The sequence below is a fragment of the Mobula hypostoma genome, chromosome 1, assembly GCF_963921235.1.
Source record: "Mobula hypostoma chromosome 1, sMobHyp1.1, whole genome shotgun sequence".
Classification (NCBI taxonomy): Eukaryota; Metazoa; Chordata; class Chondrichthyes; order Myliobatiformes; family Myliobatidae; genus Mobula; species Mobula hypostoma.
Genome location: NC_086097.1, coordinates 227,445,727 through 227,463,706, shown reverse-complemented (window position 1 = coordinate 227,463,706; position 17,980 = coordinate 227,445,727). Strand labels below are relative to the sequence as shown.

General features: G+C 40.2%; 1 protein-coding gene across 1 annotated transcript in view; it reads right to left on the bottom strand.

Annotated features, from left to right (window-relative positions):
* The window catches only part of LOC134349574 (paramyosin), a 674,039-nt gene that overhangs the window by 96,479 nt on the left and 559,580 nt on the right, over positions 1-17,980 (bottom strand). Inside the window, exon 24 of the mRNA XM_063054149.1 lies at positions 4,825-4,927. Coding sequence (XP_062910219.1) covers positions 4,825-4,927 — 103 coding nt within the window. The remainder of the gene's footprint in view (positions 1-4,824; positions 4,928-17,980) is intronic.

Genomic DNA, 17,980 nt, shown 5'->3' with positions numbered 1-17,980 from the left:
TTCCATTGATCATGTTATTGTTATTATTCTATAGATTTACTGAGTATGTTCACAGGAAAATTAATTTCAGGGTTGTATGCAGTGACCTATTTGTACTCTGAGAATAAAATTTACTTCGAACTTTGATCCCAGGGTAATTGGATCAGACAGGAAAACCTTGAGACCAAAGTTTAAATTGGACATGACCTTACCAAATGGTAGAGGATGACCAAGTAAGAATATAGCCGTTTTTTGCTCCTATTTATGCTCATATTCAATAGATTATCCTCTGCCTTTAACAACACAAAACCACCAAACATATTTTCTCCCCCTTGACATTGTGAGTGGACCACCCATTTACCACCCACATGCTCTGACACTTACTCCTGCAACAATAGGAGATGTCATTTTACTTTCTGTCTTCCCATTGCCCATCATTTCAAACCTTCCTGCCAGGTGAAACAATTTACTTGTACTTCTTTCAGTAATAATTGTTGCCCATATCGCAGACTCAGAGGAAAAGCTTCACACGTTGGGTTAATGCTATACGTTAAATCTCTGTTACGGTCTTCCTCTGTGAAACACCAAGCTAAAGGCACTCTGCCCTAAGTCACTGACATCAGTCTATTGAAGTTCACCACACATAAGAGAAACAGCACCCTTCACTCAACAATGAACTTAGATCATTACACCATCCCATTAATTTTGGAGAACACTACATATCAATGATCTTGCTATTGCTTTTTTATGCCTTCATGGACTCAATGAATGGAATCAGAAACCTATTACCACACCCTTCAGACTTACAATTCCATAGCTTTTACCACTTAATGTTATCTGTTTTACCTTATCAGAGATTCTTTTTGTTCTTTCTGCAATATTTCTTTCTCTGTCTCCTTGCTTAATTGCTATACCTGAAACTTGTTTCCATTCGAATTAAAGACGCACATGCTTTCTCGACCTTCCCATCCACAAGCACTAACAACAGATTTCCTCCTTTATTTCTTGCATTTTTCTTTATCAGGAAACCATAAATTTTGTAATAGTAAAATACATTTGGACACAATGAATAAATGCTATGCAAAGATGTGGGTTTTTAAATTCTTTTGGAAATGTAAGGTATATTAAAAGAATAAATCAGTCATTCCCTTATTTGTCTGATTTTTAAATTTTTGGAATAAAAGGTGCACAAACTGGTGCAGGGAATTAGCATTTGGAAAAATGGAGGATGCTAATATTAAGGTACATCTTAATGGGAAGGGTGCTGATAATGTGAGACTGTAAACACGTAAAGGCCTCTCTTCAAGTTGCCTTTACATTTGTCTTTAAGGGAAGGAAATCTTAGGTACTCTAAGTTGCAGCATTGTGCTTTGATAGTTTTTTTTAACCTGAGAACTTACTTTACTGAACAATTGACTTACATTCCATACACACAGATGCTTTAAATCTTAAAATAGGCAAAAGATGTTGTACAATTTATTAAAGCATTCCTGCATACAAGGAATAAGACTAGAGTAGGAAATTATTTTTCATTATGCTTCAGATTTTGAATTACATACAGATGTAATTTAGAATGGTTGGGGTAAGGCTTATTCTTAAAAAAAACATGACTCTGCCCTTTTCTTCAAAAATAAAAACGTATCACTGAGAAACATCACAGTTTATAGAATATGGAATTATGGTTGAAATGAATTTCAAGATAGTTGTTGAATTCTATAATTTCCTCAATATTACAAGAATAATTTCAATTTATAAAGATTTCAAAAAGCCATCTAAATATTTTAATAGTAAACCTAATGTTATACATATTCATCTGTGAATATAGTCCAAATTTTCTAACACCGTCCTTATATTGTTTTAATTATAACAATGATGTAAAATTAGGTAATTTAGTATTATTTAAGCTAAGATTCTGCAGTCAAATTTGCAAAAATTTCCTCCTGAATTTGTACTGACTTGACTGGCCTCATTATTTGAAACAACTTAGTTGGAATCAATATCTGTAATGATTCATTCTTTTGATTAAGAACTGACTCCATCTGCAGATGTCAGATAATTACTGAGGTGGCCTATAGTGTGAATCTTTTACAACTTGTCTCTTTCACTTCTTATTCCCAAAACAGTCTAATGACTTCTTCCTATGCTGCAGTATTAACTCTCTTAGGCTAATTCTGTTACCTTAAGACAAAAATCAGATATGCCGAATTAATAGAAAATAACTTAAATGTAAACCTAAGTCTCTGACAGAATTATAAGCAATACAATTGGATCATATGAAAGAGCATTTAAAATTAGGAGGATAAAAAAGCATTTTAGTTGTAAAATTTTTACTGATATTTCTTTTAACTATAAAGAAGAAAACAAAATTATTGCCAATACTGATCTCAGTGAAGAACTTTGGACTCAGATAAACATTTTATATAAACCTTAACTCTTGAAAAACCGCAATTTTGAAATTCGTGGTTTCATAATTTTTGTAAATTATATAACACTTTAAAGCAACATTTTCACCAATGCTTTACACCATTGACAGTGTTCATATTTTTTCAGAGCTGGGACAGTCATTCACCACTCTGTGCATGATTATTGGAGTTCTGGACAAATGGGTCACCAGTGTGAAGTACACATTTTCAATACTGCAATAAAAAATTAAAGCTATATTTTGCTCTCTGGATTAGGTTGACGGGAGAGATAGAAAAGTGAATGGACAGCAAATCCATTAAGAAGTGTTAACAGATTCCTCTTCCATTTTTACTACTGCTTGGAGATTTGTTCTCATGGTGAAATGGGGCAGGAATTGTACAAGTGATAGATTGTTTAGACCTTGTTTAAAAATTACACTTTATATCATGTGGGCAATTTTTATCTAATGGTCCTTTTTTATGGTAGACAGGAAGTTTAATATCAAGGTGAGGGGAAGGGTTGCTAGGGAAGAACGGTCACCACATCTGCTCCTTGGATGCAGATTAAAGTCAATGGAATTTAATTTCTGAAGTGGTCTGCATGTGCAACCTCTGCAATTAACAAAGGCTGTATTATACATCAACCCCAAACCATCTTTAGGACGAGATGTTGAGTTATACAGATGTACATAAAAGCTATCATGGATTATTTGGAAGGATTTGATTTGATCTATTTTGTGGCCTTTTGGCAAATATAATTATGCTGTTTCTGTGCTCTATGAATGCTTTTATACAAAAAGATATGATCTCACAAGACTTATGCATCTGTTCCAGTTAAGAACAGCAGATAAACAATCTGCAAACAAATGTCCTTCCAACTAACCTTCCAGAAAACTATCTTAGACCAATTAGTGGATTCTACTTTATGAAACCTCTTTTCATAATCTTATTGCATCTGCACATGACAGACAGATAAACAAATACTTTCAAATGTATCAATTAGATGGACATTTACAAGTTTAGGTGTTTGTGTGATATAAACTGATTACAGCCTAGTTCATTCAGGTTTATACAAGGTAAGTGGTCATCGTTATATAGAACAGTACAACACAGTACAGGCCCTTCGGCCCACAATGTTGTGCCGACCCTCAAACCCTGCCTCCCATATAACCCCCCACCTTAAATTCCTCCATATACCTGTCTAGTAGTCTCTTAAATTTCACTAGTGTATCTGCCTCCACCACTGACTCAGGCAGTGCATTCCACACACCAACCACTGTTTGAGTAAAAACCTTCCTCTAATATCCCCCTTGAACTTCCCACCCCTTACCTTAAAGCCATGTCCTCTTGTATTGAGCAGTGGTGCCTTGGGGAAGAGGCGCTGGCTATCGACTCTATCTATTCCTCTTAATGTATTACCGCAAATCTATTTAGTCAGTCCTCTGTTAATCAGAATATTAAGTCCTAAGAACAAACACTCTTCATTCATAGAGTCATAAAATGTACTACAGCATCATGGTTTCCTGTAAAGAACTGTGAAACAATATAGAGTCATCGAACACTACTGCACAGAAATAGGACCTTTGGCCCATCTAGTCCATGCTGAACTATTAATCTGCCTAGCCCCATCGACCTGCATCAGGACCATTGCTCTTCATACCCCTCCCACCATGTATCCATCCAAATTTGTCTTACAAGTTGAAATCGAACCTGCATTCACCACTTCCACTGGCAGCTCATCCCACATTCTCATCACCCTCTGAGTGAAGAAGCTCCCCCTCATGTTTCCCTTAAACATTTCACCTTTCACCTTTGTTCCATAACCTCTAGTTCTAGTCTCAACTAACCTCAAGCCTGATCACATTCACTCATTCTATTTTGTATTCCTCTGTCAAATTTCCCCTCAGTCTTCTACTTTCTAGGGAATAAAGTCCAAACCTATTCAATCTTTTCCTATAACTCAGGTCCTCAAAGCCTCGCAAAATCCTTGTAAATTTTCTCTGCACACTTTTAACCTCATTGATAACTTTCCTATGGTAGATGACCAGAGCTGGACACAATGTTCAAAATTAGGCCTCACCAACATCTTATTACAACTTCAATACCATGTCCCAATTCCTATGCGCAATAAGACCACAGTCCAGAAGATCTGGAGCAGAATAAGGCCATTCGGCCCACACTTTAATTTAAGAAGGCAAATGTGCCTAAAGCTCTCTTTACAACCTTATCTACCTGTGACACTACTTTCAAGGAATTATGGGTCTGTATTCCCAGATCCCTTCGTTCTACCACAGTCTTCATTGCCCTACCATCGACTGTGCAAGTCCTACCCCAGTTTGTCTTCACAAAGTGCAATTCCTTAAGACTTAGTGCAATCAAACAATATTTATTCAGCATTTAATCAATTATTGTATTAAAATTGGATCTTTCCATGTACTTTTACCTGTTGGTGCAGGAGTTGCATTGACTGAACACTGGTTTTCAATCTGTTATGCATATCTTCGATAGTTTCAACTTTTTCCGCTATGAGATTTGCCCACTCGTATCTAATGCAAAAAGAACAGAAACAATTCACTGTCTTCTATCAATAAAGTGCTTTAGGGACCATGCTTCCTTAAAATTTGTTTCCACTGGAAAGAATGTTTTTGAAAATGTGATTTACTGGCAGTCCTGCAGACATGCACTGGCAACATAACCGCCTCCTACAGGCTATCAGGTTTCTTGCTGGTTATGGAAATCATCTTTTAGCTTATTATTTATCACCACTTCAGTTTCTGCAGGCAGGGAGGGAATTTTCTTTTCTCTGAGGACCTGACTGGTGTAACTGCCGAATGATTAAGACCAACACACGCTGCTGTTCTCAATTACTCTTATTGGAGTGGAAGAAGACATTGCATGTTGGGAAATATGTAAACTGTTAGAAAAAGCATTTTCTGATGTAGGCAACACTAAACAGAAACCTTACCTGGATCATTATTTTCATCTTTTTGCTTGCAACCACACTGATTAACTTTACCGAGATAACAAGATTTCATTTAACAGCAGCAGAAATAACCTACGTGTCAGTAACGTTCATCGTTTGCAGTAAGGTGCCTTAAGGTTGTTTGCATTAGGAGAAGATAAACAGAGCACATCAGTCAAAGTAGGAGAAATAAAAATCGAGGCAGTTCAGATGCAGCATAATAAACAGTTGTGAGTTGAGGATATTATTTCAAATATGGCATTGCTGAGGAAGCTGGACAAGAGGTTCCAGAGGAAGGAGAGCGGGGGATAAATGAATGAATTGTAAATAGCTGGCAAAGTGAGAGAGAAGAACTAGACTAGAGTGATGACAATTAAACATAGGAACTGGATCAATTAACATGTGTTCTGAAAGTGCAAATTACATGGATTTCCATGTGAAATTACACCTATTGGGCAATTGGCCCCGGCACTTCTGTGTACAATTCACCTTGGCATCTGATGTTTGGCTTGTATCAGACACGCAGCTAATGAAGTTAGCAGTCATTTCCTCCCTTACTAAGATAAACCAGAGCTTTTGGGCACATTCTGCTACCTTTGTAAAACAACTACAGCACAGCTAGAAATACACCATGCCACGTCAGTATGGCTTGAATGCCTTGTGATCGGATTGTGTGGTAATATGCAGGGTTACTCAGATCCACAAGTCCCATCAGTGGTGGGCCCTTTATTCTCAATTTAAAGGACAGGCTGCACTTATCCACAGACCCCTCAAGCTCACTCCGAAGTTCACTGCAGACTGCTTAAACAGATTGCAAAATTTACAGTGCTTATTTGAGTTAATGCCAACATCTATATGTATTGCTGCGTAGCAGGTCAAAAAATAGGGATAGAGCTACCTAACCTCATTTATTGTTGTCAATTGATGCTCAAGCAACAGTACAAAAATTACACACGCATGCACGCACGCACACACTTCAGCACTGCTTTCCCTTTGAAAAAAGTTAACAATCCCTTCCCAGCTACTACATACACAGCATAATTTCTTCTGCCAATTAACTGCTTAAATACATGAAAAATTTACTAATTATTTGCAAGGAGATATACTTGTAATCAACAATTATAAATGTAATTAAAAATAAACCTGCTCTTGTTCTAGTTTCCAAATTAGGCACTTAAAACTATAAACAAAATTGCCACGACATCTATTCCTAGTATGATAATCCCTGGTAATTGTAATATATTGTGTTAATACATTTTCGAAACATCATTTGTAACCCTGATCTAAATGTGTTAATATTTAAAACCATCACAAACAATAGAAAATCTGCAGATGCTGAAAATCCAAGAAACACACACAAAATGCTGGAGGAACTCAGCAGGCCAGGCAGCATCTATGGAAAAAGTACAGTCGATGTTTTGGGCTGAGACCCTTCAGCAGGACTGCTGAGTTCCTCCAGCATTTTGTGTGTATTTCCTGTGTTAATATGTAATATTTGTGAACCACTGCAGCACTTACCATTACTCTCTGTAGCCTCTTACACTCCTGTGTATTGAAATTTCCATACCGGCCATGATACAACAATTCAGAAAGCTTTCCCTATATCTATTGAAGTTCATCAGAGTCTTCAATGACAAGCCAAATCTCCTTAAACTTCTAAGAGTACCTGGTGGACAAACATTTTAATTCCCATTCCCATTTTCGTTCTGACACAGCCTCAGAATAGAGAGATGTCCTTTTAGAATGGAGATGAGGAGGAATCTCTTTAGCCAGAGATTGGTGAATCTGTGGAATTCTTTGCCACAGGCAGCTATGGAGACCAAGTCTTTATGTATGTTTAAGGCACAGGTTGGTAGATTCTTGATTGGTCAGGGAATGAAGGGATAAGGGGAGATGGCAGGAGACTGTGGCTGAGAGGAAAACTGGATCAGGCATGATGAAATAGCAGAGCAGACTTGATGGGCCAAATGGCCTAATTCTGCTCCTATATGTTATGATCTTATGTTGGTCTATGGCCTCTTCTTGTGGCACTATGAGGCCACCCTCAGGGTGGTGGAAGAACACCTTATTCCGTCTAGATAGCTTCCAACTTGATGGCATGAATACCAATTTCGCCTTCTGGCAAAAAAAATCCCTCCCCCTCCTCTCTTTTTCTATTCTCCACTCTGGTATCTTACCTCCTCTCACCTGCCCCTGGTGTACCTCCTCCTTCCCTTTCTCCTATGGTCCACTCTCCTCTCCTATCATCTCCAGCCCTTTTCCTTTCCTACCCACCTGACTTTACCTATCACCTTCTATCTATCCTCCTTTCCCTCCCCCTACATTTTTATTCTGTCTTCCTCTTTCCTTTCCAGTCCCAAAACATTGACTATTTTCATAGATGCTGCCTAACCTGCTGAGTTCCTCCAGCACTTTGTGTGTGTGTTGTTTTGGATTTCCAGCATCTGTAGATGTTCTTGTGTTTATAATAAATGCCTTGATGAGCTTAATGCCTTTTCTGTACACTCTGAGAGGGAGAATAATGACATACCCTGATGGGCACCACAGTAGCGTGGCAGTTAGCGGCTACTCCACGCTGCATTGCTAAATCAATAAATAAACACACAATGACCCTGTGAACTTTGTCTCGGAAAATGATATCAGAATGCTCTTCAGGAGCACAAACCCTTGCAAGATGTCAGGCCAAGACGTTGTTCCTGGTTGGGAGCTAAAACCCAGTGCTGACGAACTGTTCAGGGACATCTTCAGCCTTTTGCTTCTGCAGTCTGATGTTCCCATCTACTTCAAGAAGACATTTTTTGTCTCAATGACAAAGAAGAGCTGGAAGACCTGTCGCAACCTCTACCATCTGGTAGTGCTTACACCCATCATAATGAAGCATTATCAAAGGTTGTTTATGGCTCAATTCATCTTCTGTCTCAGTATGAACCTGGATCCAGTTCAATTTCTCTATTTCCATTTTAGACATACATTATCTGGTTGGCTCTATATTCACCTACACAACAGGAACAGGTATGTCAGGCTGTTGTTCATTAGCTCGATGTTCTGTACCATCATCCCCACAAAACCTATCATAATGAAGTATTCTTTAATCAGATCCTTAACTTCCCACTGTGACACCACAATCTATTCAGATTGAAAACCTCACGGCTGTGTGCTTTGCCCTCTGCTAGACCCTCTCTGTTTCTACAACTGTGTGGTTAATCATAGCTCTAACACCATCAATAAATTTGCCAATGATACCACTGTTGTTGGCAGAACTACAGATGGTAATAGGAGGTGTACAGGAGTGAGAAAGGTTAGCTGGATGGGTGATGTCATAACAAGATCAGCAAAACCAAGGAACTTACAGCGGACTGAAATGCTTGAGCATATAGACGTTAAGAAAGAGGATGTGCTGGAGTCTCTGAAAAGTGTGGAATGCACTGTCAGCGATGGTGGTGGAGGCAGATACAATAGGGTATTTTAAGAGACTCTGAGATAGGTACATGGAGCTTCGGAAAATAGAGGGCTATGCGCTAGGGAAATTTTAGGCAGTTTCTAGAGTAGGTTGGCACCATTCTGTGCTCAATTCTGGCCAACTCACTACAGGAAGGAGGTGGAAACCATAGAAAGGGTGCAGAGGAGATTTACAAGGATGTTGCCTGGATTGGGAAGCATGCCTTATGAGAATAGGTTGAGTGAACTCGGCCTTTTCTCCTTGGAGCGACGGAGGATGAGAGTGACCTGATAGAGGTGTTTAAGATGCTGAGAGGCATTGATCGTGTGGATAGTCAGAGGCTTTTTCCCAGGGTTGAAATGGCTAGTACAAGAGGGCATAGTTTTAAGGTGCTTGGATACAGGTACAGAGATGTCAGGGGTAAGTTTTTTACGCAGAGGGTGGTGAGTGCGTGGGATGGGCCACCAGCGGCGGTGGGGGAGGAGGAAACGACAGGATCTTTTAAGAGGTTCCTGGATAGGTACATGGAGCTTAGGAAAATAGAAGGCTATGGGTAAGCCTAGGTCGTTCTAAGGTCAGGACATGTTCGGCACAGCTTTGTGAGCCGAAGAGCCTATATTGTGCCGTAGGTTTTCTAAGTTCTACGTTCTAACATTATGGGCCGAAGGGCCTGTAATGTGCTGTAGAATTCCAAGTTCTATGAACTGATTGTGGATTTTGAGGCATTGATCGTGTGGATAGTCAGAGGCTATGTCCCGGGGCTGAAATGGCTAACACAAGAGGACATAAGTTTTACGGTGCTTGCAAGTAGGTAGAGGTGGAGTTGTCAGGGGCAAGTTTTTTTACGCAGAGGGTGATGAGTGCATGGAATGGGCTGCCGGCAACAGTGGTGGAAGTGGATACGATAGGGTCTTTTAAGAGACTCCTGGACAGGTACATGGAACTTAGAAAAATAGAGGGCTATGGGTAACCCTAGGTAATTTCTAAAGTAAGTACATGTTTGGCACAGCATTGTGGGCCGAAGGGCCTGTATTGTGTTGTAGGTCTTCTGTGTTTCCATGCTTTTAGAGAGTGGAAGGAAGTTGAACATGCACTAGTCCTCAATGAAGGTTCTGTGGTGGAAAGGATGAGCAACTTCTAGTTCATGGATGCCAACATCTTGGAGGAGTCATCCAAAGTGCATCATAAAGAGAAAACCATAAAGAAGATGCATCAGTGTTTCTACTTTCAGGAGATTTGACATATCATTGAAGACTCTGACAAAACTACAGATGTATGGGAAGCATTCTGACTGTTTGTATCATGGTCTGGTATGGAAACTTCAATGCACAGGAATGCAAGAGGCTCCAGAGGCAGGGAACTCAGCCAAGTACTGGAGCCTGAAAACCCACATTCACAGCTTAACAACAGCTCCTTCCCCACTGCCATCAGGTTCTTGAACTGATCTGAAAACCCTAATCCTACCTCAAACTATATAAATCAGACTCTCAATTTACATTAGTGTCATTATATTTATTGTGCCAAGTAAGTTACTTATAATTGATGTTAATTTAAGGTTACATTAAATTCTGTCATATTTGTAATGGACTGTGTTCCCGCTGCAAAAAGCAAATTTTTGTGGAATATAAGCCCTGAGTATATATGTCTAAGATAATAAAATTTAACTTGAACTTGGCCCTGGTTACACATGCTAACCAGCATTGGCACTCCCCAATGCCGTGTGCTCAGTCTGCTGCTGTCCACACTGCTGATGCATGACTGCATTGCCAGATCCATTTCAAACCCAATCATCTAGTTCACTGATGACACAACACTGACAAAGACAAGACGATGTACAGAGAGGTGATTATGCGGCTGATAGAATGGTGCAAGTACAACAACTTAGGTCTCGATGTGGACAAGATCAATGAGATGATTGTGGACTTTAGGAAGGTGCAGGCTAACCACTCCTCACTACACATACATGGTTCCTCCATGGACAGAGTTAGGAGCATCAAGTTTCTGGGAGTGCACGTAATGGCTAATTTCAACTGGTTCTTCAACACTATCTCCTTGGTCAAGAAAGCACAGCAGCATCAATCATTGGGGTCTCTCTTCCACTCATGAGAGATAATTATCAGGGTCACTGTGTATGCAGGACCTTTACCCATTGTCAGTGATCCCTCCATCTATCTAACAAACCCTTTAATCCCCTAACATCAGGCAGGATGTATCATAACATTAGGATAAGAACTGTTAGGATGGGGTACAGTTTCAAATCCCAGGATATAAAACTACTGAATTCCCTACCACCACCCAAGTCTCATCATGCATGAAGTGCCAGTAATGTTATACTTGTTTACTTTTTAACTTGTATCGTATATGCACCTTATTATTTATTCATTTATTTGTGGTAATACTTCTTCATGTGTTTTGTGTGTGAGTCATATGTGCTGTATTGTGCATCTTGGTCTGGAGGAATGTTGTCTCATTTGGCGGTGTACTTGTTTATAGTTGAAATGCAATAAACTTGAACTATCAAAAATCTTTGGAGGTGCTAGGTTGAATTGTCTCATCAGAACTTTTACAATATCTTCACAATAGATTTTATCCATAATTTGTGGTGCAAATAAATGCATCAATATCTCATATGTCTTCAGTATTACTAGTTGTATGGTCCTCCTTTGCACACTTAGCATTAGGAACATCTTGACTTGTATTTTTAACAGAGCAAGGATGGACATCAATGGTCCGAACTTGGCAAACTGTCAGGATTTTGTAATCCAACAGCTTGTTGGCACACAGATTCTCTACTACCATTTTAACTAGATTTGATCCAACCTGTAGAACCACTCCCCCCCCAGCTTACATCACAGGTATTGTACCCCTACAGTTCTTTCCTCAGCATCAGCTCTTTGTATTCATAATGGGACTCTGATCATGAAAAAAAGGTGTAAGGACAGGATGGGGTAAGTTGGTGAAGGGGTTTGGGGCACATCTTCTGCATTAATTGTTTTGAAAAGTTGTTATCCTCCATTGCCTTTACGAAAGTGGGAGTGAACCTCCTTCTTAAACCACTAGAGTACATTTGGGGAAGATACTCACTTGATTTTGTTGGGTATGGAGGTATGAAGAAAGAATGGCAATATATTACCAAGAGAGGATTATCTGCAATATGGAGGGAATCTTGCGTGGTGATGCTCCCACATTCCTTGCCCACATAGGAGAAAAACTAACTGCAAGTGTGCATCCTCCTTTTGCCCATGTAGGATTGGAAGCACTCATGGGCACAATTCCTTTATCCACTGAGAACTATAATATACTTACAATTGGCACTTCTCTGCTCAATGAAATCATCAAGCTGCTCCCCAATGGTATATTGGTTTTAAAGAGTTGTAAATTACCTAGATGTGGCTGAGTCAGAGCTCCAGCTGGATAATGGAAAACTTAGTAGAGGCAGCAAGACTTGGTTCCTTTATAACCACTGTCAAACAAACCAGGAAATGCTTTATGATGGGATTGTTACCCAATAATGAAGTGTCTGCATTCTCCACAATGGAATTCTGGTTGAAAAGGTCCACAAAAAAAAACCCGTGTGAGCTTAACGATAAATTTTGCATCCTTTGCTATTTCTGACATTCAGTGAGGCAAACCTGTCAATACACTGACCATCTAGTTGTGCATCTCCATCAGCCTTTACGTGAAAAATATTGTGTTCTCATCTGTATTTTCATCCATGAAGAAAAATCTAAAATTACTGGCAGGAATTTTGATAAATTTGCCCCAATAACCTCTGGCATTTCAATTACACTGAATGATGTGGTGAGGAAAGTGTTTCCTTTGGGGGGATCTCAATGCACTTCCAAAGTGAACAAAGCAAAAGTCTTATTGACATTAGAGCCAGAGATGCCAAATCAAACATTGTGATAGCCCATCTCCTGACTCTCCACTAACAGCGAACTTGCACAATAAGAGAAGCTCATTATTGTCTCACTCACAAACTTGGAGTGTTAAATAGAAATGGATAACTTATGCCAGAAATGGTTGAATGTATAAACACTGAGGGTAAACATTTATAGATATTCAAATAATACTGAACAGCATTCTGGGAACTCACAAGAACACAATGATTATTAAGTTTACGTTTTAAGTAATGAAACATATTGACGAATAAACTCTTTGCAGGCTTCCAGCTGGGACAGATATAAATTTTTCACTGACAACAAACACTGCCATCTTCATCAAAACGTCAGTTAAAATTGATACCTGTACCTGGATGGAAACCCGTGAAGTATTTATTCATCATAATGCTGGGAAAGTACTAGATCCCTTTTCAAGGAAACGTATTGTTTTTATAGTAACAATACATTGTCAACCTGTTTTGGAAGTTATGTACAGAACTGTCAAAAACCTCAATGCAAACTACCGTTTCCAATTCCAGAGACGATGCTTCAGTTCTCAAAAATGAAATTAGATTGCATGATGGGATTTCTAGGCCTGGATTATTGAACTGAACGAGCCTTTGTTTTCATAAAGCCATCAAAAGTGAGTAGTGTTGCTCCTCAGTTGTCCACATAATGCAACTTCATCAATATTCAAAATATTCAAAAAGCTCAAAATGGTGCTTAGGACAAAAATGTATTGATTAACCACACAGAGTATGCCCTCCCTGTAACATTAGCATTTCCTGCTGCAGCTCACAGAATCTACAAGATGTATGGTGATAACTCATCCGGGTTTCCCTGGCTGCACCTTCCAATCCAGTACTTCAGAAAGTGAGCACAGGAAATGCAAAGGCACATGAAAGCCCTTCTAAGTTACCCTTCAAATTACAAACTTTCCTGACTTGGCAAATATATTGCCATTATTTCACTATTATTGACCTTAAATCCTGGAACTCCCTGTCTAAAGAGCAATACACAAGTTTCCTTACTACCTGGACTGCCATGGTTCACCATAGGAAAATGTGAATGTGCTGGAGAGTGAAGAGGAGATTCACCAGGATGTTACCTGGAATGAAGGATTTTAGTTATAGGGAGAGATTGGATAAGCTGGGCTAGTTTTTCCTGGAGTGAAGGTGACTGATGGGTGACCTATTAGAAGCCTAAAAGATTATGAGATGATCAGAATCTTTCTTCTTACGATAGGGGTATCAAAATTAAGAGGGCATAAAATCGATTTAAGGAAAGAAGAAGGAGCTTTAAAGGGGATACACATAGGCACGACTCGAGTAGCAGCAGTACTCTCAATGGATACGATTAAATATTCCCATTTCAGCCTGTTATAGCTAAAAAGCACAACTGCTTCCAAGTACAGCCAACAAAGATGTCTTAATGCGTTTAAACAAACTATCATTGCTTAAAAACTGACGGAAACAATACCGTTTGTGGCTGGAAGTGCCCATGGAGGACACCTCGGAGGAAGCGCAGGTGTAGATCAGGGTTACAAGTGCGTTTAAGGAAAAGGGGTTTTAAACTCCCTGTACTATCTTCCTGGCGAACGTGCAGTCTCTGGTGAATAAAACCAATGATCTCAGAGCCAGAGTGCTGAATCAGAGGGACATTAGGACCATGCGTGTCCTTTGTTTCACAGAATCCTGGTTAACTCTTTCCATACTGGATGCAGTGATTCAGATTGACGGGTTTACTATACACCATCAGGATAGATCTATAGAGTCTTTCAAAACAGAGGTGGAGGACTATGCCTCATGATCAACTCTTCTTGGTGCACAAATATATCAGTGCTGTCCCAATTCCACTCACCAGACCTGGAATATCCAGCAGTAAAGTGTCGTCCTTTTTATCTACCACGGGAGTTCTCCAGGGTCATTTTGGTAGCAGTTTACATTCCACCTCAGGCCAATGTCAAGCAGGCTTTAGATGATTTGAGTAATGGGATCAACATGCACGAAACAGCGCACCCTAATGCCTTTACCATCTTTTTGGAAGATTTTAACAAGGCCAGTCTGAAAAAATCACTAAGCAACTACCATCAACAGATCACTTGCAATACCAGAGGAAGCAACACACTGGACCATTGCTACACCACCATCAAGAATGCCTACCGTGCTATTCCATGCCCTCACTTTGGGACTAATCACCTGGCTGTACTTCTACCACCTGAGTATAGGCAGAGACTGAAGGCTCCAGCACCAGCAGTGAGGACCAAGAAGGTATGAACAAGGGAAGCACAGGAGCGCCTACAGGACTGCTTTGAATCAGTGGACTGGACTGTATTCAGGGATTCATCTTTGAACCTGGATGAGTATGCTGCAGTTGTTACCGACTTCATTAAAACCTGTGTGGATGAGTGTGTGCCTACAAAGACTTACTGTACATTCCCAATCTAAAAGCCGTGGATAAACCAGGAGGTACGTCATCTACTGAAGGCTAGATCTGTGGCATTCAAGTCTGGCAACCCAGGCCTGTGCCAGAAATCCAGGTATGATTTGCAGAGGGCTATTTCAATGGCGAATAGACAATTTCAAATGAGGTTGGAGGTGATATTAGATGCACGGCAACTCTACAAAGCAAAACCCAATGAATGGCAGCGATGCTTCAGTATCAGATAAACTCAACACCTTCTATGCCCACTTTGAAAGGGAGAACACAACTACAGCTGTGAAGATCCCTGCTGCACCTGACGACCCTGTGATCTCCGTCTCAGAGGCCGATGTTAGACTGTCTTTAAAGAGAGTGAACCCTCGAAAGGCAGAAGGTCCTGATGGAGTACCTGGTAGGGCTCTGAAAACCTGTGCCAACCAACTAGCGGGAGTATTCAAGGACATTTTCAACCTCTCACCGCCACGGGCAGAAGTTCCCAAAAAGGTAACAATTGTACCAATGCCTAAGAAGAACACTGTGGGCTGCCCTAATGACTATCACCCGGTAGCACTCACATCGATAGTGACGAAATGCTTTGAGAGGTTGGTTATAACCAGACTGAACTCCTGCCTCAGCAAGGACCTAGACCAATTGCAATTTGCCTATCACCACAATAGGTCAATGCAGACACAATCTCATTGGTTCTCCACACGGGTTTAGACCACTTGGACAACACAAACACCTACGTCAGGATGCTGTTCATCGACTATAGCTCAGCATTTAATACCATCATTCCCACAATCCTGATTGAAAAGTTGCAGAACCTGGGCCTCTGTACCTCCCTCTGCAATTGGATCCTTGACTTCCAAACCGGAAGACTACAGTTTGTGCGGATTGGTGATAACATCTCCTCCTCGTTGATGATCAACACTGGTGCACCTCAGGGATGTGTGCTTAGCCCACTGCTCTGCTCTCTATATACACATGACTGTGTGGCTAGGCATAGCTCAAGTACCATCTAGAGTGCTTGGTGGTGGTGCCAATGCTTGGGGGAGGGGGGATTGTTGCTCGCTGTGGCTTACGCGCAGGAGGGAGGGGAGCTGGGGCGTGGGGCTTTGGGGTTCTTACGTTTGACTGTCGTTCATTCTTTAGGGCACTTCTCTGTTTTCATAGATGTTCACAAAGAAAAAGCATTTCAGGATGTATATTGTATATATTTCTTTGTCATTAAATTGGATCTTTGAACCTTTGAAATCTTGATGTAGGTTGGTGATCGGTGGTGTTCCGCAGGGATTTGTTCTGGGACACCTCCTCTTTGTGATTTTTATAAATGATCTGGTTGAAGAAGTAGTAGGATGGGTTAGTAAGTTTGCTGATGACACAAAGGTTCGGGATGTTGTTGATAGTCTGGAGGGTTGTCAGAGGTTACAGCAGGAAATCGATAGGATGCAGAACTGGGCTGAAAAGTGGCAGATAGACTTCACCCCAGATAACTGTGAAGTGGTTTATATTGCTAGATCAATTTCTAAGACAGAATATAATATTAATGGTAGGACTTGGCAGTATCGAGGATCTGAGAGATCTTGAGTTCTGTGTCCATAGGACACTCAAAGCTGTTGCACAGGTTGACATTGTTGTTGAGAAGGTGTATGGTGTGTTGGCATTCATCAATCATGGGATTGAGTTCAAGATCCGTGAGGTAATGTTACAGCTATATAAGACCTTGATCAGACCCCAATTGGAGTACTGTGTTCAGTTCTGGTCACCCCACTATGGAAAGGATATGGACCCTATAGAGAGAGTGCAGAGGAGATTTACAAGGATGTTGCCTGAATTGGAGGGCATACTCTATGAGAATAGGTTGAGTGAACTTGACTTTTTCTCCTTGGAGCAATGAAGGATGAGAGGTGACCTGATAGGGGCGTATAAGATGATGAGGGGTATTGATTGTGTGGATAGCCAGAGGCTTTTTCCCAGGGTTGAAATGGCTAACACGAAGGGGCATAATTTTAAGATGCTTGGAAATGGGTACTGAGGGGATGTCAGGTGTATGTTTTTCACACATAGAGTGGTGGATGTGAGGAGTGAACTGCCGGAGGCAGTGGTGGAAGCAGATACAATAGGGTCTTTTAATAGCCTCTTATATAGGTACATGGAGCTTAGGAAAACAAGAGGCTATCCTCTAGGGAAATACTAGGCAATTTCTAGAGTAGGTTACATGGTCGGCACAACATTATGGGCCATAGGGCCTGTAATGTGCTGTAGATTTCTCTGTTCTATGTTCTATGATATGGACTCTATAACTCTATGCCTCTAAAGGTAATGCAGTCACCAATAATTTATAACTGGGTTTCGCAAGGCTTTACTCTTGATGCCGACTTAAGAGATTTTCATGGTTTTGTCTGCTCCAATCTCTACTCCCATTTTAACACAACACTAAAACAAAAATATACATTTTTATAGCCACTCATAATTAATTTCCAATGCCACTCTGGGTTGACCTGGCACTAGTCTGAAGTACAATAACTTAAACATAAAGACCTAAGGATCAATGTGTGTGGATTAAATGATCAGTAGAATTCAGGCAATCCCTGAGTTATGGCAGTTACGATTCACAAATAATTAACAAAAATCTGAGAAATGGAAAAAAATTCACCTCAAAGAATCTGTGTGCCATCTTTTTTTCCACTCACATTTCTTGATGGAATCGACATAATGTGGCTGTGTCTTACAGAAAGTCATGAAATGTACCGTTTTTGTGGAATGCAACACCTTTCTTAATGAAGGGCCATTAATCCATTAATTATAAGTGCCTTTGAAACATCATGGAACTCCACTAAAGAACTAATAAGAGTCCTCTAATAACTGAAAATAAAAGTTTGTAAACATGGGAAAT